We start from the raw sequence: 26,615 nt of genomic DNA, 5'->3' as shown, positions 1-26,615 counted from the left end.
AGCAATCCTGCTGTCTTCATTAGGAAAATTTCCAAAAAGTTTATAAACACAAAGAATGCAAAAATGGACTGTTGATGGCTAGACTRAAAAGCTGAAGGGCAGCAGGTAGCACTGCTCTCACTTAAAAAAATAAAATCTGAACTGTGATTATCAAGTTAGAGAGTGAATAACTCCAACAACAAACACAGTTTTTTCCTGCAGGAAGAAAATGACAGCAAAAAAGAGAAATACTCCCCCACACCAATCCCAAAACTCATTCCACAAGCTTTGGGTTAAATTCCTCATTTTAATTGCTCTTTTTAATGCCTCAGAGTTGATGTTGTGCAGCAGTAACTGCAAAGTGTCTGAAAACTGTCACTCAGAGTTATGAATGTATATAGCTTCATTAAAATCTGCATGTATCAGATTTTAGTCCACAGATTAGAAATGGAAATGTTACAGGCTACCTTTGTACAGTGCAGCTTCTCTCTCAAAAATATTTCTGAAGACTTATGTAAACTGTGGTACAAAAGTAGCAATATATTAAAAATACGAGCTCGATACAAGTATCTAAACAAGTTTCTTCCTTTCAGTGCTACTTCTATTAACTTGGATACGTCAAATTGGTTTGTTTGCAGTCTTATATATAAAATCAGTATTCAGTAACTGGTTTCCTCCAGTTGCATTTGGCAGTGAACATTTGCTAGGCATTTTACAGTTACAAGAAGAGGTCTGTTTTTTTTTTCCCCCATCTGAAACATTCAATCGCACTTTACTGAGAGCAGAACAATTCAGACTACTTGAAAGCAGACCAAATGCAATAGATGGATATTAAAATGTACTTTAAAGTAATACATTTTTTATGGGATGACATATTAGCAAAATGTCTTTGAGACTTAGGCTTATCACTATGGAAGCAGCTTATTACAAAGGAAACTGAAGCAACCTTTTTATTGCCTTTTTAATTAATGTTTTGAGAAGACAATTATTATTTTGAGGGGGCTTTTAATTATTCATAATAGTTGCCAAACTCTTGTCACAGCTCACAGAAAAACATTATTTTACCAGTTATAAAAACAACTTTCAATCTCATTCCATTTCGCTAAGTGGGTGTCACAGGAGGTAGATACATAAACACAGACTTGACTGTCAGAGGGATTTTTTGAAATTAAAACAGATATCTACAAACAAATAGCTCATTTTTGAATATGGAATTACAACTCAGCATCTCAAACCACTTGAAAAGGCAAGTAATATCACAATGTCTCTATTTTAAAAACAGAGAGGAGGATTCAGGGATCTTATTATTCGACCAGACTCACAGTAGTTATGGACAAAATGGAAACTACCAGAGGTAGGACTTATCTTCAGGTCCATGACACAACCATCAACTCTGCCACCTACAGAGTTAGCAAAATACCCACATCTCCAGTGTTATTCTTACATTCTGCAGTCATTCCCAAACGGCTTCTATGAATATCCTTCATAACAATGCTGCACAGCATCAGCAAAATCTGTTTTACTACTGACAAAATAACCTAAAAGATTCTACAGACACTTCCAGTGCTTTAAAGGCCTTCATGATGGTGAATATAGAATTTGCAATGGTCATTGTTGCACTGTGTAAACCAGCAATCATAGCTGCCACACCTCTACCATTGTGTTTCACATGATCATTTCCGCTTCACCACTATACACCTTCTTACTCCAATTTTGGTTCTCTCACTTCATCAACTTAAAAGACTCTTGCTAAAATAACAGGTTAGTAATGGGTTATTACCATATGAAACAATATATGTGATTATAGTTTCTATGTTTGACTACATAAATAACAGAGCAAAAAAAGTGCTTAAAACATTTGCATCCACTTTGATTTCAGCCAGTAAAATCAAACCATTCTCTAAATATATGAATAATACTGAATATGTACTTCCTCTCATCCATTTGTTTCCAAGAACCTTGTAGATAGTAACATTCTTGCCCTGCTTTTTGCCTACAACTCAATAAGTAAACATGCCTCTAGCTCAAATGGAAATTATCAACAGTCAACGTGATCTTTCACTTACCAATTCTATTACTTGGCAGTCCACAACCACCAACAGTTTCCCCTACTACTTTCTCCACAAATTTTGAAAAGTTAGTTCAAACATTGTCAATCATTTCCTCTGAAAACGTTATGCTGCTTAAAAACAGTTTTTTTTTCAAAATTAAAAAAATGATGAATACAAAAATAACTGCTTAAAGTGACATCTTAATATAATTAGGAGCTGCTAATTCTGCTGAGTAAACCAGAGGAAACCAAAAGTTCATCTTAAAAAAAACACAGATGTATTGTTTTAAATATAAAATTGAAAGCAGAATGAAACTGCTTAAGACCTTGACATTCCCAAGGAGCAAGTTCTTCTCCCCACGTGCATCTACAGGTTTTAGCTTCTGCACACTTAATTCATTTTTCAAAAGTCCATAGTACTTTCAGGAAAAGTTAGTAAAATTGCATCATTCACTTCCATTCTATAAGATATTTATTTTGCCTAGAGTAACACTGCTCTAAGAAATATGTGCAATTACTACAAAATATAATGAGTAGGATCATTCCCTACTATAGCTGCAGCTGAAAATGGGAAGAATTTAGTCCAGCGAAGATCCTGCTTTGCAAGGACTATTACACTGACTTTCATTTAACATACCTGTCCTAAAAGGTAACTGTGTGACTCATCATATGAAGCAAACACCAGTAAATGTAAGGCTACCTGGACAACTGTAATTTTACTTCTGTAAACTCTCACGGTGTCCCTTAAGAAATGGCAGGGATTAAATAAGCCTAGAACTTTTAAGAAACTGAATGAGAACTCCATAGACGAAAGTGTACTGAGAAAGAGTCTGCACCATCATCATTCTCTGCTGCCTCAACATGTCCAGCACTCGTGGGATGTCCAGCATCTGAAGGAAGAGAACAAACCATTACAGTGACTTATAAGCAAGGAGACTGCCTTGTACTTTCACAGTAGGAAACATAAGATCAAACTAGTAATCTAAGGACAGAATCAGCTGCATTAATTTCAGCTCTGAAAATTCACTGCCCATGCTGGCATCATGGGCTTAACTACACCGCTGACCCTGTCCACCTCATCTTCCTCATCTGTGAAGCATGCACAGTACTAAACTTGTCTGTCTCACGGGGTATGTAGGCCCTTGCAAATCTAATGGTTTCAAAAGTCTGCTACAGTGTTAGGGTAGGGATGCACAGTGGAACAATAAGAGTCTCACCTGCACCTTGTATTATCAATAAACAAACTATTCACTTCTGGCTAAAGGCAGATAAACTAGTTTTTATTTCATTAAACTATCACTTTGTCCTCTGCCTAGGCTGACACTGCAGATACTACTACACTTTCAAACAAAATATTTAATAACAAGCACTGAGACTGGATTATAAAGCATGTCCTTGAATATTAACTATCAAAATTGAGGCATGAAGTAATAGTCGTAAATCCAGGGTAAAACCCTGAAATATGCACAAATACCATAGGGCATACCTTTTCCATTCAGTGATTCAACACCTTACAGAGTCAAGATTACAAATGAGCATTTCAATACTCAGTGTATAAGTGGGCAACTCTAGAAGATTATTAACTTGCGCTGAATCGCCAAGACTTCTTTGAACCCCAACTGCAAGGCTCTTCCAACGGCCGCATCTTAGAAAGCTCACATGAACAGCTACACAATCTTTGTTAGGCAGATTGCTTACTCTCCCAATACATACTATTATTTAGAAAACAAGAAAGAAAAAGAAATTACCTCATTGTGTTCCAAGCAAGCAATCATGATCTCTGACAGTATGACCACTCCTGTTCGCCCTACGCCTGCACTGCAATGTACCAGCACAGGAGGATTAGAGTTCTTCGGATCTGCAGTGCTGTTTGTATGACGTCGCACTGATTGTACCTCCTCCAGATATGCTTCAACGGAAGAAGAAAAATAGATTTAGAAGACAAAGCCATATAAGTCACTGCGTCACTATTAGAAAGAAACTGTAGTAGTAATTCAACAAGTTACATCCCATGGAAAAAATGACACAGTAAATACATCACCTTTCACATCCTACCAAAAGCAATATAAATCTACAAATCACCTAACTTTCTTAAGGTTTGGCCTGCTTCCTGATCCCCTAAAGGTGGCCTTCTTGCTTTTGCTGGCACATATTGAATGAGTGATATGTGGTATAACTATGTGTTAAGCTATATGGCCTTTTAGTAAATTGTATACATGGCTTTAGACATAAATAGTTACTTTAACAAAGTGACAGGTATATTCCCAGCAGAAGTGTAATCTAGTATCTCTTGCTGGTGTGAAGAAACCTTTTWCAGCAGGATGCTTGGCATACCTATCACAAACTAATTCCTGCATTGCAGCCATTCTAGTTTATATGAAGAAAATCAAAACTATTGAATACAACTTACAGAGAAATCCCTTTAAATCCTCTGGACAGCCATGTTCTGGCCAGTCGGTATACTGCAGATGCCAGACTGTTCTCTCCTGCCCTGTGAGAAGGTGTTTGATCTTCAAACCCGTAGTTGCGTAGCAGCCTGAGTCAGTACGGAATCGCGTGGTAATCTTAAACCTCCCATATGTAACAGTATTGTGTCTTGAGCCAAGACGTGGCCAATATCTGAAGCTTTTTTCTCTGCCACTTTCCTTAAAAGTAAAACACTTTTTCAACAGCAACATAAAAATACTCATGCAATGTTCCTGTAACAACAACATTTCTCCCCCATTAGGTGTTACTACTGTCTTACAGTTTCCCACTGAGTGAACCAACTTTCTGTTGCAAAGAGTTTGCAGATTTACACCTGTCTTTCAAGAAAAGAAGGACAGAACATCTTGGGGTCTCTATAAAATCATCCTCATTTTTTTTTCTTTGTTTCAGTAAACATCCTCCCTTTCTGTAATGGATCATACCAAAATCATTGCAGAAGTTTCTGGAGTAGACCTGACTCAGCTTATACTCACTTCTTCTGCCGTGACCATAGCTATGATGGCAATCCCTTGTTCCCAGATCATCTGCCAGAAATCTTGACATGTATTCTGCAAAGGACCCTGTGTAGCAATGTAATCCCACTCAATACCACCTACAGAAACCTGTAGAAAGACATTAGATGACCAATTATTGAAAATGCCCCTTACTCTGTTTGAAAGTCAGCCATTTTAAGACGCACAAGCTGAGAAAGAGAGCTACACTCAAACAAAAGGCAGCTGGTGTGAGTTATAAAAACCCATCTGCCCCCCATTTTCAGTTGGATCTTGTCACACTAGATGCAGAAGAGAAAGAAGATTTAAAACTATACAGACATACGGCTAAATAAATTTATTTTAAATGATAAACATAAAGTATCAGTGAATAAAGAAAACTGGTATGGTATCTTCTGCAAATTTTTGGTATTTAGACAGATTAGGGGTTCTAGAAGGTTTCAATCTCTAGTGCTGTAAATGCCATTATGTGCACTGAAAGTAGTCAACATTAGCTGGTATTTCCTCCAAAAATGTTATCGCATTTCAGAAGGGTGAGTAGGTGAGTGATGCTTGAGAAATCCGTGAATGAATTAAAGTACAGAAACTTTGTCAGAGAGTAAATAGATTCAGAAAAAAAGGACAGAAATGCAACTACAGCTACTTAGAAGATTGCAACTCTTTTCAGAAGTATGAAATCACTTGTAGTGGCACTTTAATAGACATATGTATTGAAGATGAATGCCCTGCCATTTCTTCACCATTTTAAAGGGAGTTTAAAGAGCTAAGGCTAAGGGAAAGGGAGCAAAGGAAGATGATGAAGGAGCAGATTCTCTTCTGGCTCCATCTGTTCCTCTAACCACAAAACAAAGCTTAAGCAAGGAGCTATCCTACTGTCTATTGCAAATCCAGTCTGAGAATACAGAAGATGAAGAAATAAGTCTGTCACAGCAGTTCAAAAATGTCATAATCACGGTTAAGGATCCTACTTTTTTAAAAAGCCATCTGCCTTCCTAATTTAGGGAAGGGTGGACATGCCCTTTGTTAGTACCAATGCAGAGAGGGGGGGAGCAGAGAGAGAGAGAGGGAGGATCAATATAGAAGACCTTGCTAACACAGGAGCAAAAACCAGAAAACCTCTCCAACAGTTAACCCTCAATTTTTCAGGTAATGGAGGAAGAACAAGTTCCTTTGCCCCTAAAGAAACTTNAAAAAAAAAAAAAAAAAAAAAAAAAAAAAAAAAAAAAAAAAAAAAGCGAAGGAGGGAGAGATTGAAAGCAATTCTCACTTATTTGACAAAAACAAAATTTTTAATTACCGTATCAACCAGAAACCATTTCTCTAACAGTATTTCTCTCACCTTGATATGAGATGCATTGATGTAACCTGTGTTATTTTCTTTGGTTGGAACTAGCTCTACTCTGGTATCATCATAAGGAAGGACGTCCTGGAACCGGTTCCTTTCAGCGTTTTCAGGAAGTCGAGCTATTGAGCACTCACCATCTATAAGTCTCTTCTTCTGAATACGCTCATATTCAGTAAACACCATCCCCTGTTCTAATCGTTGTTCCAGAACTTTACACTGAAAGACAGAAAAAAGATTACCATACAAAGTCAAATACCAAGGTAAGTTTATTTTAACACAGATTATATAAAGAATGAAATGTATTTATTTTCTTTTATACACACTTCACAATGCCTTTCCACTATTAATATWTTTTTTAAATATACCATAAATTAGAAGCAACTCTAACCATCAAGAGTTTTGTTCAACTGAAGTCTGCCTAAGAATCCCGTGATATTTCACTAGATTGTGAAGACTGTGGAAATCACGGGGGAAAACAAAAATCACCTCTTATTTTATACAGAGACAACCCAGTTGGACAAGGAATATTTGGCCAAACAAGGTAATTATGCTACACTATAAACTTTGTCTCAAGTACCTTTAAACAAGAAATACTCATTAATCTTCCTGCTCAATATAGCGCACTGGATTACATCATTTGAAAAATCACTTCTAATCTTGTAATCTACCAAAAAAAAAAAAAGAAAGAAAGAAAAGAAAAGAAAAGAAAAACACAAATGCAGTCAACTTTGGGGAAGAACTCTACAATTCCAAAACAAAATGCTTGTCTCAATGAATGAATTAATCATTCACTGCATATATTCCACATTTCCATAGGCTGAAAATAATAAATGTTGAAGACATCAGCAAAGCCTCCTTGGAATCTCCTGCTGCAGCTGAGTTATAAACCTATGATTTCTTCCACTAAAGTAAGTCAGTCTGTTTTATTTAATAAGCCCCCAAACAGATTTATTCTTTCAAAACTAAGTTATTTCTAAATCATAAGACACTTCTGGAATTTCAGTATTTTCTTGCCAACAACAATTAGAGGAATAATATGTGAGATTTCAGCCAGAAAATTTCATCCATTTCACATGTCCCCAGCCTCTCACAGCAACTGCTCTGCAGTATCAGATCAAAAAGGCATCGTGTCAAATAAACGTACTGCCAAACGCTGCAGAGGTAAAACCTCTGTTGTACATAATTTACAGATCAATACACTCATTGTAAAAACTTCTTTAGTGTCTTTAGGTCAAATTTCCCAGTATAATCTGACAGCAACATGAAGCTGAGCAAAGAAATAGGGACGGAATCCACTTAAGTCTTTGTCTTCTAAAARTATGTGCAGTCTAGACTTTCTTTCATGTCACATGTCTGATTTGTTTTGTCCCTTCTCCACAGTCTTAGGAATCACTCTCATTTCCTGATATGCCTACATGAACTGCTTGAGGAGACAGTGTAGAGGCATGTGTCTTTTTCATAACTTCACTTTACAGAATCTTCTTATCTTAGCTACTTGGGCAGAGCTGGCTGAATAATGATATTCTGAACTCAATAAAAGTCAATCCAGGAAAAGATGATGGCTGCAAGAGTAAATAATCAAAATAGTTGCTCAATGTAGAAGTCTATCTCAACAACACAGTGTTACTTTCTGTTCCTTAGCATCCTCAAGGAGCATACATAGTTCTAAATGCCATTTCAACACACTTTGAGCCACAAAATTACAGTCAAACCTCTCTCTTACTGGTCTCATTCCAAGCTTTCACACCCCAAGACCAAACTTCTGTTATATGACTTACAACTAATTGTCTTGGCACGTTATTTGGAAACAGCAGCTGGTGAGATCAGACTGTTCCTTCTGGTTCTAATCCTACAAAACACTCAGTGACTGTCAGTGAACGGAGCTGCAGTGGACTGCAGCTAAGGATGCCCACCCATGCTCAGAAACGGACTCTGAAGTGATGACTGTTTGCAGAATGTACAACAGTCAGCATAGACCTTGGTTTATCTAACTGCTCTCTGGTCAGATATGTGATGATAGTACTGTTCTATATAGCTCCTCACAGTCTGGATATTCACCATATTTCACACTTTCCTGCACGCAGGAAAGAGGCAGGTTGAGGTATGTTTATTGATATTGGTTAGATCTTACATCTGTCAAATATCAATCCTCAATTCTAGAACCTGACATTCTCTCCATAATCTGAGATTGATTAACGAATTTAAAGCTCCAACAGATCACACAAGTTCCATCTACATTCTCAGGTATTCACCTGAGGGAAAAAAAGATAAATAGAGTCTAAAACCAGAGTCTAAACAAGCTGTATCCTGGGGATTCAATTTAACTACACAATTTGGTGTTAAAATTGTATAAACTACTAATTATTACAACCAAGTTCAGACCTTTCAGTCTGTAAAGGAGCCTAAACACTGAGAGAAAACAGAAAGACTTGATGTAAAAATGCACTAGAAGATGCTCATTAATTTGCTGTCTATATTTTTCAAAGGGGAAGACACAGTGAATTCCTGTTATCTTAAGCCTTAAAGAAAAATCTTTAGTCACGCTTGATATATCTATCAATGACTCTGTAATCAGAAGTCTCAATCATCATTTTGTTTCTATGCTCAATGTTCTGGTTACTTTGAATCTGAAGTATTTTGGAAGTCAGTACAAAGCACCATTCACATCCAATTCATTTTGAAAAATCACTAATACGAAAGAGAAATCAAGGATTAAAAAAATTTCACCATACCCGTTCATCATTTGTTGCTCTTGTTGATTCCTCCTTTCCCTCGTCTGGCAGAGGCATTCTAGTCAAGGTTAGTCCATTTAGAGCGGCTAGCTTTAGAGGCCCTATTTTTTTTGCATCAGTTTTATTCTTTTTCATGCCCTGCAGAAGGAAAGCTAAAACTTATAAATATTCTTATAGCTGATCAGTTATGAAGCAGACTCCAAATGAGTTCAGTTTAGTAAAGGATATTTCTCTGACCTCTGCAAACTAAACACAGCTTTGACTCTTTTCTTTGATAAGGACTGCAGTGAGAGATTAAGCTGGTGGGACTACATTCCTCCAAAGACACAATACAAGTCTGTCTTCATTCCAGACAAGTTACTGAAGCTGCACAAGAATGACAAATATTGCTCCCTGCAAGGCTAGGTCACTACTGAAGGTGTGAAGCCACAACTCTGGGTAATTATCATTCTTGAAAAGAACTAGGATCACTAACTATCCCCCCAAAATACATAAAGAAAATGATTCTGTGTAACTATGCAAGCTGTTCACTGAACTGGAAAGTATTCTATTGAAAATTATCAATGAAAAATGTTTGAATATCAATTTCATTTCAAAGATTGAAATGAATATTCACATGACTCTCAGAAGCAAAAGGCAGGGTATGACTGACATAGACTCACCAGTGTTTCAAAATATATTATATGGAGAACAAAATACAAAGCAGCTATATCTAAATGTGAACACCAGTAGAAGGATCTCACCATTTTTTTTTCTATATCCACATAACAAACAGGAGGAAGCAGGCTTAGGAAAGCATATGAAATGATCACTGAAGCTGATGAAGATGGTATAAATTCCTAACCTATCTTACTGTATCTAGGTCCATGTAGAAGTCTGATACGCAAGAAAATTGTGAGAGCAGTAACTATTTAAATACATGGTTTATTCTAGTTTAGCTTTTGCAGTATCAGCTAGAAGAGCTACTAAAGCAGTAGATTTAGTATGCTAGTCCCACTGCAGTCCAGTTCTTGTACAAAACTATTTAACAGTGGACAGTAATTTAAGAAAAGTTAACAGCAATCAACTTAAAAAAAAAAAAAAAAAAAAAAAAGCAACACCATCCCCTAGGCCCACAAAACATGGTCCTCCCTCATTAGCACTCAGTATAAGCCAGGAACAATATAAGGTGCAAAAATGTTGAAAACGAAGTGGTAAAGATTGCCAGTGAAACTATAATCCAACATAAGCCTTGATGTGTCTTTGAGGCAGGAAGTATAGGAAAAGTGAAACCTACAGTCCTTCCTTTTAGTTCTTGTTAAGGAGACATAAGATAAAGCAGGAGAAAGGAAAATGGTGGCAAGGAATAAAATTAATGGGATAAAAACAGCTTGAAGGCAAGGGAAAAGGGAAAGGGGATGGGGAGGAGAAGAGATGGAGGAAAGAAAAGAAAAAAAAAAGGAAAGAGAATCTATTATCTTAATGCATCAGATTCCCCTCTTTGGTCAGCATAAGCGTAGACATTCAGCTTCACCCACTGCAAGTTGGTGGTGGAATGGAAGCAGTTGCTTCTGTCCCAGAAAAGGATAGGTAGGGAAGAACATGGGAACTAGGACTGACTTTAAAATAGCTCATTCTGCAGTTGCTAGCTAGGTTAGCTCTATCGGACTGGGGAGGCTGCGCAGTTGGATCTGTATGGGAGAACTACACAAACAACTCAGAAGTGGTAGAGAAGGAGACAAAAGTTAGCTAAAGAAAGTTAATGTAGGAAAAACAGAAAAATAAAGATGAGGTTTAGGGTTGCTTTTAATTCTTACGTTTTAAAAACATCTCTCAGGCTGATTTTTAACACAAATCAGAAAAAAAACAAACAAAAAAAAAAAAACACACAACCACAGAACAACCTGAAACAACCCAAAACAAGAGAAAAATATCCACTTACACCTAGTGGGGGAAGGCCTTCTACAATATTTTTCTTCCCAGACAAAAGATCAGACACAGGTCGCTTCTTTACCGAATCCTTTCTGACTCTGTATCTCCCTGATGTTGTAAGATCAGATTCTGACATAGATGGAGTAAGCAGTCCTTCCCCTCTTCTTTGTACCTGGCTTTCTACCAGTAAATGAATTGGGCTCATATCTTTCATTCTCTTTTCTGTCTCTGTAATATGTAATTTAGGGTCAAGAATATGCAAAGGTCCAGCAGGTGAAGCAACAGAGCTATAGGGGTAGTTCAGTACAGAATCATGAGAATAACCACTCGTAATGGCCAAAAGTTGGGTTTGATCTTCAGGGAGAGGTGACAGGCTTGTACTAGCCTTGTTTTCTTCTTCAAATTCTTCCTCTTCCTCACTACTGTGAATTAGCATAGTGGCATCTGAAAGGGTTTTTTTATGCTCACAGTTCATGCCTTCTTCCTCATTTTCTTTTTGTTTTGTTCTCTCCATCAGAATATTGGGCTGTGACCCTTCTGAGATAACCCTTGGAAGAGCTACATCTGCTGCAGATGCTGACATGGTCCTCTCTTTAATTCTTATACCTTCGAAGCTGGGAGCTAAGCCTGCTATTTCAATACTGTTCCTTTTCTGCAGCTGGGCATGGCGTGCCGATGTTAGAGGTTCACTGACTTCCTGAAGAGAATGTGCAACAGGCAGGCTATCTTCCTGAAAGGTCTGAACAGAATGATGCACTCGTCTTGTAATAAGATCTGGATTGCTGCTGCTAATGTAGAGATGGCGGGAAAGGTCTGGAGTACTATTCGCAGGTCTTGGGTATGGATATGGGGGAGGCGGTCGATAGACTTGGGTCTTCATTATATTTGGTGCTGGATAATCCTGAGCCTGGAGCTGAACATTTGTCAATTCAGGCACACTGACTGCCCCCACAACGGGGCGTTTTTCAGCAGGATAGGGATATGGAGGTTGGCTATGAAAACTGTAATTTAGGTTAAACGGATAATGGTTAGATTGTGGGGAAGTGAAGTGAGCATGTTCTCGTATTTCAGGTTGACTGTAAACTAAGGCATCAGGCCTGCTGTAAGCATAYGAATTGCTGATGTTAAGATTTCTCATTGAATGGCTTTGCCTATCTGTATGTATCATTCCCCTGTTGAGCTGTCTCATTACAGTTTCATAGTCCGGTGTGGGCCGATAAGAGGGTGGTATTAGTGCACTATGTCTATGCGATGGGACATAATCAGTTCTGAGGACATCGCTTCCAGTAATGCTTGGGTTAGAAGACATGGGGGACGGCTGCAAGTAATGCTGTGGATTATTCAAAGAGTTTGTGCTATGTGCACTATAGACACTACCATTGCGGATTCGGCCACTGTAGTCATGAGGAGCTCTGTCCAAGCTAGTCTGAGAATGACAATAGTATCCATTCTGACTGCTCACAAAGAGGTTATCTGAAAATAAAGTTTAAGAACAATCATTATGTCCAGGACACAAAATGAAGACGACATTCTCTATTAAGATGCAGCTAGCCTATGCCTGAGATTTTCAAGATCTCAGTTATTCGCAGCTATGTCTTGAACTGGGAAGAGAAAAAAATATAACATCTTTTTTGTTGTTGTTGATATCTAAGGTATACATACCAGAATAACCTATAACAATCATTTAGATGATACAAACTACTAGGGGAAAACATTACCTCAGTTTAAGAATGGCTTTCTTCAGCTCAGGTCATGTTTGCTAAGCTTCAGCCTAAATTAAACCAAGTCCAGATTAATCTCAAAAATCTTTCAGTTGAAAGAAAGAACAACCACACCAGACTTTGCACTAATCTAATGAGATCAGCTTAAAAAGTAAAAAACAAAACAAAACTCAGGCCATAACAAAACTCAGGTCATAAGTGGATATAATACTGTAAGATTCTTAAAAAAATCAAAATAGAAACCTTTGACTCAGTTTAAACAACTACCACATATTCTTTATGCATTAACATATAACCACGATGATGGATAAAGAAAACAATGACATAGTTTATACATCCAGAATAAACTTAGTTTATACAGCTAATGAAGTAATTGTTAACCTGTCAAGCTGCAGAAGGGAGTAAATAAGTCACTGCTTTAGATTCCTTTGAAGTCATAAAAATCATGACTATACTTATTTTAATTAATCTTCTGATAATAAATAATTCTTTTGTTTGTGAAAAAATTATTCAGAAGATGAATTTTTGCAGTGGGAAGTGCAATAGTCACTGACCCTACTTTGCATGGGCTACTTAGTACCCCAGTAACTGAGGCTACTCTGCAGGAGATTAGATTAAGCTCTTTAGGGTAGCAACTTCGTTAACTAAAGACACAATGTGTAACAATCAATGAGAGAGAGAAAGAAGCCATGACTCCACAGTGTAATTGCACAGATTACATTCCTTGAGAATTGATTTTTTTTCCTTCTTTTTTTAAACAAATATTTAACAATTCCGTAACCTGTGGAACCACCTCAACCTTCGGATTCCTCAAAACCTTGTTGTCTAACAGTCTTGGAGACAAACTCCTCTCTTCCTACATTCTAGTTTTTAAAACACCTACTTTTCTCCAAACTGCCTGTGGGCTCAGATAGTCTTTGCAACTATCAAGACCAATACTGACAAGGATCTCAGAACGCCATAAAGTCTGGTACTTAACAAACAAACAAAAACTCTAGTCAGTTTAAACTCATGCAAGAGCAACTGCTAGCTATAGTTGCTATCAGTAACAACCACTTTTCTCCTCTCTGATATATCACATCGGCCTTTTTCTAGGGTGGAAGCAAGCACAGCAATGACTGATGCACTGCAAACTTGTCCTATGTTTAGCCAATGAATTTATTCAACTTTTACAAAAATAAATGCAAATAAATTAAATTTATAGCTTTTACCTTCTAAAGTGGTATAGTGTGGTCTTAATTTTCACGACAATAAAATCAAAAGGTTCGGCTCTTTACAACCATGTTTACAATTATTTAAGATTTAGAACTTTTCAGGTCTGCTACTAATTACCTTGGGACGATGCATATGGTTCTGTATAGTGACCATTGTAATGCAGCTGAGGTGGTGGAGGCATCATATAAGGTTGAGGCTTGGGCTAAGAAAGAAAGTATTTTATTATTCATTAAAAAAGTAATTTTTTAAAAYAATTAAAGTTTTGAAGAATGCTGTATGAAAACTTAGTCCTAAACCATTTCTCTAAATCTGCAATGCAAGTTTCTCCCATGAAAGGGAGAAAAAGAACAAAAAGTAACCAAGACTGTACCTTGCAATCGCACATCTGGGAGAGTCTGTAAGAGACAGACCGATCTTATACTAAAAATAGAAATGTTTAAAATATTTTGCTATTGTAACTATTTTAACTCTATTTAATTTAACTATTTTAATTCCATTATTCAAGACCTTCCATATCAGCTTTTTCCAAAAGTTAAGAAGCGTTTCTCACATACCAGGCTCATCTTTTTCATTGCTCATTTTATTTTACTGAAAGAAACTAGTGTTTCATTCAAAGTCAATTTAGATAAATAAAAATGTAAATATACGACTATTTGATCTCCTTACCAAAGACATCCTGGAAGAAGATCGCCTTCTAACAGGATTCACTGTAACGGGCTGGGTTTGTCTACAAAAGAAATTATATGGTGAGAAACAATTCTTACTACACCAAGGTGTACTTCAGATCTCAAAAACTGTTCACAATTTCAGTTAAAAATACTCTGCATTTTCTTGGAGTCAAGTTCTGTGTTAAATAAGACTCCTAAGAATCTCAAAAGGAAAGAGCACTATATGTAAACCATCATTGCAGATATTTTGGGCAGAAACACAAAAAACAGGATTAAAATACCTTAGTTATTTCTTTTGTCTCCTATGAAGCACAAAAGGGAGATGGCCCTGAAGCTATTCTTGTAGCAGGGCAGAAAAAGCTGGGAATCAGTTGCAACTCTGAACCCCATGCAAAATCTCATATTGTAAGTCACCCGTCCTGTAAGACCTCATCTAAAATAATTTACAAAGGATACTCAGTATTTGCAATGTTACAGAAAGAGCAAAGCATAACTATGCTGCATAAGCATTTATATGTTCCAATGTTATAGTTATCAGCAATAACTTGATTTCTTTTTATGTTACCACCAAGATGGTGGGTACTTCCAAGGTTGAAAAGCCTTAAGTTCCTTTTCCCTCACCCTACACTGCACCTGCACTTTGCACCTTGTACTAAGGTAGTAGCCAAAAGACAGTAGAGTAATACAGATGCAGGAACTGCTAGATTTCAGAAAGAAAGATGATTTTCCAGCTCACCCTTTGGGAAATGAAGGACGAGAAAGAATTGGAAAGCGTGGAAGGGAAAGAATGAGGGAAGATTTCTGAGAGCCCTCCTCAGCTGGAGAGTCCGGGGAGTCACTAAAGACAAGGATGTACAGACAAAACCGATACAGTCAGCTAATATAGAAAGAAAGATAGTTAAGAAAGGTCCTAGTTACCAACAGAAAAACAAAAAGAACTTTCTATAAGCATGCATAAGATATTTTTCAGCAGCAAGACCAGATGACAGGGCGTCTTACAGTGAAGACAGATCAAAAAAGTTTTTTTGAGGACTTTTCGTATTAATGAAACTGTGCCGCAGTAAAAGGGTCAGAACAAGTAACTCTGAAGACTAACATTCAGTATACAGCTATAGAACTGATATTATTCAGTGAGCAATGAAAGAGTCCCACAAATATACTACCAATATTTCTCACTCCTCTCAAGAGGCAACCAAGCTTAAAATAAGAAGGCTATTCCAAATTAATCCTGTTCTTCCAAGCCAAGTTCAAAATAAACATACTAACATGTTCTGTGATAAAAGCATTTCATTATCTTTCCACTAGCCTCAGGGAATTTTGTACCAAACCCTCCATAGACAGTTTGTTGCAGACTTATGTACAAAGAAGTGGAATGGAACATTCAGGAATTACTTTATTTTTTTTTCCTTCTAATGACAGACTATTCACTAGGTCTGTTTCTCTGTTCTTTGAAGTAAAATAACTAAAGGAAATCTGGTACCAGTTGAGAAGCGTAGCTCAAATTCTAGCCCTTGATTTCAAGTTGGAGACGAGCCCATTTAAATCTAATTTGATGAATTGTATTAAATTTACATTGCTACTGCYGCTGGTGCTACTTGAGCTATACAGATTCCATGGATACCCAAAGGACCACATACCTCTCAGCTGTCAATCCAGCACATTTTAAGAGTGCTTCACATACCCTTCCCGCCCTTTTAAAGGCCTTCAGAGTGATCTTTAAACTGTTCGCTCGAGCACAGGCCAAAACCCCAGTGATTTCAGTATCTTACAAACATTCTAGCATTACTGGCCCCCAAAACAACTGACGTCTATTACAGCAGCATTCAGCTGCTCCACCACAGAGCTGYTCCACTACAGACATTCAGCAGCAGGGGCCAAACACTATTACCTTAATAAAGAATTAAATTTAATATTGTTATCTGCTATAAGGCTGAATCCTTTTTTTAACTATTTTTAAACAAAAGGTTTAGTAATAAAAAATAGTAAATAAATATTTTCTCACCAAAAAATAAGGAAAAAMCCAAGTTATTAGTTAGTATAAACTAAAAAGAAAAATCAAGATATTATAGAGGTTATAAAAGATTTTGGTATCCAATGGAAGCTCCAAGGGCAAAAAGAGCTCTGTTACTGTATGCTACTTACAGGCTGCATTTATTTAATCTGTAAAATTTGTGTCTAGCCACACACATCCTCCACACATATTTTGCTGTTTCCATATCTTCCTGCCAAAAAACAAAACAAAAGAAAATGTTTTTAGGTAAAATATGCATACCTATCACTTGCTCTCACAGAAGCCACTGAAATTTTTAAAATTAAATTGCCATTGACTGATTTTGTTTTTTATGATTATCAGATTTTCCTTAAAACGTCTCTTTGCAGACTTTAGCCTAATGATTTTATTATATTTATGAAAGTTGAAAGTAGAATCCTTTCATTGATAGCATTCTTAACAGCCATAATACTACCACCTTCTACAGAGTGTGTGTGTGTATGTGTGTATATATATTGCTGTAAGAGTGTCAGAAATTGCCTTCTTGACAAAGGAAACAAGTAGATGCTACACGAACATGATTCGGCAAAGTCTACAGTGACCCATCCAACAAGGCTCTAATGTTCTCTTTAAATGCCAGTGATTTAAAAGGCAAAAAAATACACATGCAAGAAATTTCACTGGACTGGATTAGAGTATTTATGACCACCTGAACAAAACCATCACTGTATTCACTGTAAAAGTAAGGTTTTTAATGCCTTCCCCTCYGCAGTACCTCTCTTAGAAAGCTAGCCAAAGACAGAATTCCTATATTTGACTCATTTGTACAGTTCAAAGTTGCCACATATAGAGAAAGAAATACAACTGACAGGATAAAGAAATTTAACAGAAAGTAAATTTAGCTGTTTATCCTTCCAGTGGAAAAAAAAAAACGAACACCCACTCACAGTTTGGAACTGGATTGTCTCTTCTTTGTTTGCCAGCTCTAGTGCAAAAAAGGATTTGTTATGGGACATGTTGGCAATATCATGCCACCTACAGACAAAAGGGAGAGAATGTGACTGGCAAGTTCTGGATTTTCAAGCCATACAAAATGCAATTAAAGAACAGACCCACCTCCAAGAATAGCAACTGAGGACATTAAAAAAACAAAACAAAACAAAAAAAAACCTATCTATCTGAACAAGTTAAACACCGCAATTGCAGACCGTCACTTCTGTATTCGCTAAATGACTGCTAAAAAGAAAATAAGTATGTGACTCTTCAGAAGACACACAAAATGCAAGTGACACTGTGTATAACTGTATCTTCCACTTCAAATTCTTTTCACTGATTTTTTTAATCCATTCAAGTGAATTTAATTTTCAGTAAATGACAATGTCCTGACTGCTTGAAAGAAAATAATGCATTCCGAAGGAAAAAAATGTCTACACTAAACACAATGTAATTAAGGCATTATTATCTATGTTTTCCAGAACTCCCGCAGGCTGACAGATGACAAAATTTTTGTAAATTGCAAGAAATATAATTGTAAGAAATATAGTGCCACATATTTATTCAATTTCCTGTTTAATTTAATTTAGTTTAATCTACTAATACATTGCTATCTGTATTACTGATTTATTAACTGAATGTTCTGCAGCACACAAACACAGAGGAAAAAGCACGGTCTACATATATGACTCCTTCTAAAGGTATTTATATGGTTTCTATTTCCTTTATATACGTGTGGCTCATAGCATTTTCTGTAGCTATTCACTATCATAATTGTGAGACTGGGAATCACTCATGTACCCATTCTGATGAAGAACAGAGACAAAAAGAAAATTAAGGCCAGTACATAGGCATTTATTTATGGATGCAATTATGAACCTACTGAAACCAACATTTCAGCATCAGAAGCCTAATCCAACCATTATAAATTGTACTAGTGAGTCATGCAACATGCAACTTTCTTCTTACATATGAAGCAGACATCATCCACACTTTTTGTTGGGCCTCAATTCTAAACATTTCCAAATGCTTCCAATTTTAAAAATGAACAATGTTTTTAAAAACCTGGAAGCATGAAAACAGCTTATGATGAGGTACACAAGAAAGCCACCCACACTGCAAAATTGTAGGAGTGAGTTTCTCTCTAACAGATAAACAGACATGCACATGAGTTTTCCTCCAGCTTTGACTCTGCTAAATTTACAGACAAAGCTTCGTTCATCTTCTTCGCATGCTAGGAAAGCCAGACAGCAGCACTGTTGTTGTTTTATTCTGCAAGAAGGTGGAGTAGGGCACCTTTACCACTCCACATAGTGAAAAAGAAGTTGGCAACGGCTCTCCTGCCAGCAGGAGAGAGATTGYATTTGTGACAGATAATGAAAAGCTAATAAATTCATAAGTTCTGCTAATCAAAGCCATCAAGAGACAAGCACAGTTACCTCTGTCTCTAATCTACAGAAATTCAGATGTTCCACTAACTGTTGGACTATAGGTGTCCAAGATTCTGTTCACAATCAGCCAAAAATTCAATTCTATGAGATTAAAATTCACTGAAGCAAAGCCTTTCTAGCTGTAGTGATAACTGCAATCTACTAAGAGCCATTAAAAATGTTTCCATATKTACTTTTYAAAATTTATTCCAAATTCTGTCCATAGATGCCCATGTCCTTCTTGAAGTCAGTTGGAATCAGACCATTGCACATGAGGACTGAATTTTATCTCAGGTAAGTTCTGGATACACTTATATTTACAATTTAACTAGCAGAACATCAAGTGACAGGCTAACTAAAATAATGTATGAATTTAAAATAATGACACAATTTATCATATTGCTCTCCTCTATTTCATTTATATGTAATACGTGAAAGTAATTCTTGGGTACTTTCACAAGTAAATTTTCCTAAATAGTGACATGTACATTTCAGAACACATTCTGTATGCAAAGATGTGCTTCTTTCTCATTTAATAAATGTTTTGTAATCACATATATATTACATGCTCATCACTTAGAATTATTTTGGCTTACAGGGATTTATCCTGCAGCTAATACTTTGATAATTTCCCACCAACTTCAGTGTTCACATATGAGGCCTTCCAGAATATGTCATTATCAAATGAATGAACATACATCATAGAGCAATTCATGCTATTAAGGAATGTACATAAAACATTAAGTAAAATGCACAAAGATATTTTAATAAAGAATAATACTCACCTAAACACAACAGGAGGCCTACCATTTTTATGTTTCACAAAGATACCATCAAGACATGCTCCAATGAATATATCACTTCCTTGGCTGTCCTGTAAGGAGTTGTAATAAATTAGGCAAATACRAGAAAATTTCTTTGAGAGAAAAGTTGCATTAAAAGCAACTATTTATATAAAAAAATGTTATAGGAAACAAAATAACAATGGCAATTCAAAGTTAATACTAAAGTTGTAATCCAGCTAAACATAAAATGCTTGCTTCAAATTACTAATGCACATGCATCTAACTCAAAATAGCAACCTTTATATTGAAAAATCCCAGTAAACTGGAACTGGTACAGTAGAGATGGAACTTGTTATCAGGCCCACACATCTGCTTTTCAATTTCTGAGTAGGGAAGAGGGTTTTGTCGTCATCTTTTTTTTTTTGTTGTTGTTGTTGTTGTTGTTGTTGTTTTTAAAGACAGGCAGCTACCCCTTTTAAATAATGGAAAAAACAACTGAGACAAAGCTGAAAGCTATGATTACCTTTGCAGGATAGCTCTCTTCACCATAGCCCTCCATTCTCTCTACTTCTTGCATATACAACATTTCTGCATCAGGAGGAGTAAGGCCTCTGCAAATGAAAACAATAATCAGCTAATAAAACACTRTCAGTAAGAAAAATCCCCCTTCGTTTTACTCTGAATGACACTGTCAAAGCTTGACAAACATCCTCAAAACATCCAGGCCACCATTAAATCCTACTCATTTCCATTTGTACTAATGGCTAATATACTTCTCTTAGTCTTTCCACTTTGATCTAATAATTTCTTTCTCTCATACATCTCCCTAAGCAAAGAGCAACACAAGGCAGTAAAAATTACCTTCTCTGCTAATGGCAGACAACTTGTGACATCCTTCTTCAAATCTATCATTGTTACCCAATTTTCTCACTTTATCAAAATGAGTATTCTGGTACACATGTCCTACTCCAATATGCATGTTTAGGACCTATATCAAGTTTGACACTCTACATTTCAGGAAAAAAAGTCTCATTTCCAAAACACTAACAGATTTGTAACTGTAATGGTTTCAGCAGGACAAGGTCTGTAGTGAAAGATAATATTTTTTATTAGACCAACTGGTAGAATCCTTTCTCTCATAGAGCTGCAGTAGTGTCAAAGAAYCTAAAAGCTTGCGTTTCCCTTACTACCTCAGCTGATCTCATAAAAGATACGTCTACCAGCAAATTCCTGTCTTCCTCATTCCTAAAWCTAAGAATATTCATCAATCACATTAATCTGTTCCTTCACTTTTTCCTAATCCTATCCAGATTAGTTCTTCTTCGCTGCATCTTAAGCACACAATCATGTTATGTCAGCATTTCAAAGACAAATGGGCTTGAATTTTTTTTAAGTTTTGTTTTAAAACAGCGCAGAAAGACATCAAACAGTCACAAACACTACTCACCAATTATGTGACAATAGAAAACTTAACTTTAACTTTCCTCTAACTTTCTTGGACTACTGTATTTTAGCTGCCTTTTACTTAGATCATAATCATTCTGGCATGGTTGTCTCTACATTTCTAGAGYACCCAGCACCTGCCAATGTTGTTTTACAAGAAACATCCTTACTGGGGTAACAAAATCAAATTGTAAACAAATGTTAGAAACATTATACAGGCAAAGTCACAGTATCTAGTAGTGTCCCATATTCCTAATTTTCAAGCACTATTCTTTCATTTATTCTAAAAAGTCATTAGTTCTGCTTATCCCTGTACTTTCACTCAGCAAAAACACTACTTCATATTAATGAAGCTGTATCAGTGCAAAACTCATTTAGATAGCAGGCAAAATTAGTCCAACTGCCTTTTGAGATTCCCAACTTCCTGAGCTATTAAAGCAATCATGTCAAAAATAGGCAATAAATCAATACGCAATAAAGCATTTTAGAAAGGTACCTGTACTTTTGATGTAGCAAGGCAACTTTCTGTGTTGCTTCTTCCAATATTTTTTCTTCTTGTAGCCAGTCCTTAAGGTAAGATAACATTTATAGAATGAATTACAAAAAAAAGAAAAAAAATCTACAAAATAACCCAGTTACAGTATCTGTACATAGAGGAAGCAGCCCTCCACTCTAGGCTGGGATGCTGTAAATGAAGTAATATTAAATTTATAAAAGAAAAGAAGAAAAAACGCATCTACCTTCTTCATACAAACAAAACCAAAAAGCACAAACATCAGTCATGTAGTGGTTCCACTCACTATCTCATTTGCATTCCAACCTTCTTTTCTTTATAATACATAAGAAAATTCAAAAATCTTGCAATGTCTTTGCTTCTACACAATATAAGGCGTTATATCTCACTTCAGTCTCAGAGAAAATYTTTCTTAAATTTGATAATTTGAGGAGCAGTAAGCTAGAATGGATAACATGGATTTTAATAATCGCTTGCATTTGTCAATCTGATATTTGACTTAAGAAGATGGGAGGGGTCTTCAGATTGCAACTTACTTTTGTTCAGTAATATCAGAGAAGTTGAAGAAAATACTTACCACCACTGGAAACAAGGCAAATCTTTGTAGAAACTCCTGAGATTCATACTGATCATAGTCTCCAAAATCAGCTAAAAATTAAAAAAAGCCTTGGATTCAGACATTTGTAACAAAATGTTTCAATACATGATTAATAACAGCAGGATCTCTGAGTAGCAAATCTCCATCCTATAGGACTATGATCTGAAAGTAAAACAAGTGAACAAACCAACCAGTAAAGTTTTCAAAGAGAAACAGTAGAAACACATCCTACCTTTTTAGCATGTTCAGAAAAACTAGTAACACTCCTTATGGATAGGAAAGGGGAAGAAATGATAAAACAGAGTGCAGCTTCAATATTTTTGAATCACTGAATCACAGAATGCCTGAGGTTGGAAGGAACCTCTGGAGATCACGTAGTCTAACCTTCTCCTCAAAGCTTAGGTCAAGTACAGCTGGTTGCTGTGAGCTGTGCCCAGTCAGGTTTTGAATACAGAAGGTAGAGACTTTACAACTTCTTCAGGCAAGCTGTTGCACTGTCTGACCACCCTCACAGTAAAAAACTTTTCTATTATATTTAGATGGAATTTCCTGTTTTTCAATTTATGCCCATTGCCTCTTATCCTGTCCCCRAGCACCACTGAGAAGAGTCTGGCTTCATCTTCTTTACCCTCTCATCAGATATTTAACTATATACAACCATACTTGCAGTAAGGAACTGAGAGACTGCTATAACTTGCAACTTGGTTCAAACACTTGATAGGAAGAGCTGGAGCATCTTGGACACTGGCTACTTCCCATCACAAGCCTTCTAAGGCTCTCTGAACCAAAACACATGCAGCAAGTCAAAACTAGAAGACTCAGAAATATGCTCAGAATGGACTAAGTAAAAGTTTTGATTCTCTTTCATGCCAAAAGGCATCCCAAAGAATTTGCCTCTTTGCCTGTTTCCAGGAAAAAAATAGCCAGCTTTTCAAAGAAGAGAAATAAAACTGTCCAAATCAGAGAAATTATATACCAGTCTCACAAGAGAAACTGTCTTAACGGACTACAGTTTGTACAGAACAGTTGTTTCAAAACATATAAAAATAATCTCCAAGTATACACATACTACTTATATTATCACTAATAACCGGTAAYAGTGTAACAGTAGATACATTTAGGAACCAAATTAAGCCTTATTAAGCCTTACCAATTATTATATATACGAATTATGCATTATTAAAGGGGAGAACTTGTGCCATATTAGACTAACATAGCACTTGAGGTAATTCAGAATTAGTTCAGAATTTCAGCCACAAATCAGACTCATAGGGAAGAGATAAGTAATCAGTTCACTCAGAAGAGCAAATAACTGTCCCTACTTGTTCATTTGTTAAAACTAAATTATCTATCAGTTATAAGATATTTCAAAATGAATTAATTTAAAAGCTGTGCTTCTTCTGAGTTATTTTCTCACTGTGTTACCAACAGATACAGTTGTTCTCTTATACAAGACTGAAAGAGGAATGCAATAGTTAAAGGATAAATATTTTCCATCTAGAAAGAGAATTATATTGAAAGACTCCTATAAACAACTCACTGAGCAGAGACACATCTATACTGTCCAAAGACAGGAAAATAATGAAGCAAGACTTTGTCAATTGAAAACTATTAAGTCCTGGTTTGAATTAAACAAAAATACCTCTATATAAACAAGGGGCTAATATTATTCATCCTACTACATTAGTAGGTATATTCTCATAAAAACATAATCATCATCTTCAACACAATACTACCAGCATACATATATTTAATTGAAAATAAACAGGTAAAAAAGCTAAGTTGTATGTACTGTAAATGATTTTAGATCCCTTTCGATTCAGGCAGCTTTAAAATTGCTATTAGGTATATTGGACTGGCATCCACAGTGAAGCAATATATAAACATATAAAACAAAGCTGTTGTCATTTAGACACACAAAACTGTTGTCATTAAGAACTAATGTTTTACAAGATTTAAGATCAAACAAACATGTTAGCAGGAAGCACTGGACATGATCAGAGCAGACAGTCTGTGGACTGGTGATTGTCTATACACTCCACCCCATTTGACCCTCATTGGGAAAAATAAAGAAGCCATTTTCATGGGAATTACAGAATTGCATCTTCAATAGGGATGTAAACACAGGAACTGTTGATAGCCTTGTGAACTAACCTGTCTTTGGTGTTAGGGCATTTAGGAGTAAAAGTGGGGATACAAGTACTATTGTACAGTCACATTTGCCTATTTATTAAAATAGGCTATCTTTTCTTCTTACTTCGTCAGAAGTCTTCAGTAACAGAGACAACAAATGAAAGGTCAACTGATCTAAGAAGAGGACTTAAACCCCTGATCTTCAAAGGAATTCAGATGTCTAATTCAAACCCAGCTCCTGGAAAGAAGCATTAGGTAGCCAGGTGTGCCTCTGAAGGTTGCACACGTGTAGTAGCAAGTTACGGGCCAAATATCCCACTGTCCCCCAAGCCCATATATTGAATGATGTGCAAGCCTTTCATAATCTACTGAACTCTCAGCACTGTAATGTCATTGTATTCGTAAGGCTATTAATTCAAAACAAAAATGTGCTTTATAGAAACAGAATGCATACCTGAATGCCACTATGTCTTGCCTTTTTTATTACAGTAAGAAGAGGGGTGCTTATTTTAGAACAAACAGAAAACATGCATCTATATATATCACCAAATTTCCAACTGTAACATTAGCTACTTGGCATAATTGCCTTGCTTACCTTGAACAGCTAAACCAGCCAGATGTATTGCTTGCTCCAAGGTGCAAGGAATGTTGCCCTCCAAGATATCTTTCTTTAATTGCAAATAATACTGATACCTACATAGAAAAAAAAAAAAGGCTAAAACTAGCATCTTAATTTCAACAGGCCAGACAAATATGCTTGCATGTCCTGCCTCTCAACTTTCCTTGCTCTGGGCAGAAAGTAATCTTACTCATAATTCAGGCCCATGATTTCACAATCTTTCTTAACTCTTCCCTTATCTTATGCATAGCTGTCACTATTCTACTGCTTCTTCAAACAAAGGATCTCCACAATTTCTATCACAACTCAATATACTATAGATTTATATAATCTATCATCAATTTCTTATTTTTATCTCTCCTCTCCTCATAATCTCTTCTTTACAAAATCTGGTATGCTGCTGCTATATTGCAACATTACTTACAATAAATCTAACATTGCACTCTCCCACAATCACACCAATGACTTTCATTTCTGAATTACAACTTTTGAGAATCTTCTTACTTTCAAGGCATCATGTTTCTTTTCTTGTTTCATCTGACCCTTTTCCTAGGTCATCTCTTGTACATGACAAGCACTACTACTAGTGCCCTTTGTCCAAAATCTCAACTGCTATTTTCTTGATTCTTCTGTCCCTTCAGCCATCCACGGAACACCTTATCTCAGTCAATATAGCATATCCCAAAACACCCCAAGACTCACAAGTGTAATGACACCTGAACAGATATTGCCAACAAAGAAATTTTTCTTGTATAAATGCAGTTTTAAAAATATGTGCAGAGGTTGTTTTTTTTAAAAAAAAAAAACTTCCTCATGCTGTAGGTTAATTCTTGTGATAAAAGGTTTCAATATTGAAAGCATCAAAGCATGTGCTTCAATTCACTTCAACAGTTAGAAAAGTTTACTAACTCCACAGAAGTTTTGATCACTGGAGGTTGAATAAAAGCTTTCTTCTTTCACTAGTGTATTAAATACAGCGTCTTATAGACATATTGTTTAGAATCTGCCTGGATCTACTACAAAAAAGCAGTATGTCACATGGCAACAGATAACATCCTCATACAAAATACACAAACATAACTGGCACTAAACCTTGGCCTGAAAAAAATGAGAAAGAAAAAAAAAGCCACAGCATACCCAAGCATTTGAGAAAAGAAAATTTGTCCTAGTCAAGCAGTAGATCCTAAATCCTTTCCATAGAATAGCTATTAAAAGTAGATAAAYGGACAAAAGATTCACGGCACTACCTCATGATAACATTAAGACCATTTCCTTTGCCTATAACTCTTACATTTCCTGATTTGCGTTAAATGTAACATCTGTTTAAAATATATTTGATCTCATTTATATTGAAAAGGGATGAAAAAAACCCCCACAGATTACTCTGAAACTAATATAGACTCTCATTATTTTAAATCAAAGCAAATACCACCCTCTAGGACCTGAAGGCAAGGTTGGCACATAAATTCCTGTTTTCTACATGGCAGTGCAAAATTGCTGTTAAAGCTCCA

The 26,615-nt window shown here is 36.2% G+C and overlaps 1 protein-coding gene across 3 annotated transcripts in view; it reads right to left on the bottom strand.

Moving 5' to 3' along the window:
• Positions 1-912: 912 nt before the first annotated feature.
• PTPN21 (protein tyrosine phosphatase non-receptor type 21) overlaps positions 913-26,615 on the bottom strand; it is a 42,837-nt gene continuing 17,134 nt past the window's right edge. Inside the window, exons 4-20 of one of the 3 annotated variants that reach the window (XM_085317575.1) lie at positions 25,081-25,178; positions 22,332-22,402; positions 21,737-21,807; positions 20,321-20,408; positions 19,798-19,886; positions 17,537-17,624; positions 16,742-16,821; positions 15,336-15,437; positions 14,598-14,658; positions 14,049-14,133; positions 11,006-12,468; positions 9,085-9,222; positions 6,347-6,568; positions 4,990-5,118; positions 4,440-4,674; positions 3,778-3,938; positions 913-2,919 (exon numbers count right to left, since the gene is read on the bottom strand). In XM_085317575.1, coding sequence (XP_085173701.1) covers positions 2,791-2,919; positions 3,778-3,938; positions 4,440-4,674; positions 4,990-5,118; positions 6,347-6,568; positions 9,085-9,222; positions 11,006-12,468; positions 14,049-14,133; positions 14,598-14,658; positions 15,336-15,437; positions 16,742-16,821; positions 17,537-17,624; positions 19,798-19,886; positions 20,321-20,408; positions 21,737-21,807; positions 22,332-22,402; positions 25,081-25,178 — 3,310 coding nt within the window. In that variant the 3' untranslated portion in view covers positions 913-2,790. The remainder of the gene's footprint in view (positions 2,920-3,777; positions 3,939-4,439; positions 4,675-4,989; positions 5,119-6,346; positions 6,569-9,084; positions 9,223-11,005; positions 12,469-14,048; positions 14,134-14,597; positions 14,659-15,335; positions 15,438-16,741; positions 16,822-17,536; positions 17,625-19,797; positions 19,887-20,320; positions 20,409-21,736; positions 21,808-22,331; positions 22,403-25,080; positions 25,179-26,615) is intronic. The other 2 variants (XM_085317573.1, XM_085317574.1) reach the window with 2 other exon arrangements.

Source organism: Rhea americana, unplaced genomic scaffold (genome assembly GCF_003343005.1).
Source record: "Rhea americana isolate MKP2758 unplaced genomic scaffold, rheAme1 scaffold_5, whole genome shotgun sequence".
Lineage (NCBI taxonomy): Eukaryota > Metazoa > Chordata > Aves > Rheiformes > Rheidae > Rhea > Rhea americana.
Note: the sequence above shows the minus strand (reverse complement) of the source record. Positions and strands in the feature narration are given on the sequence as shown.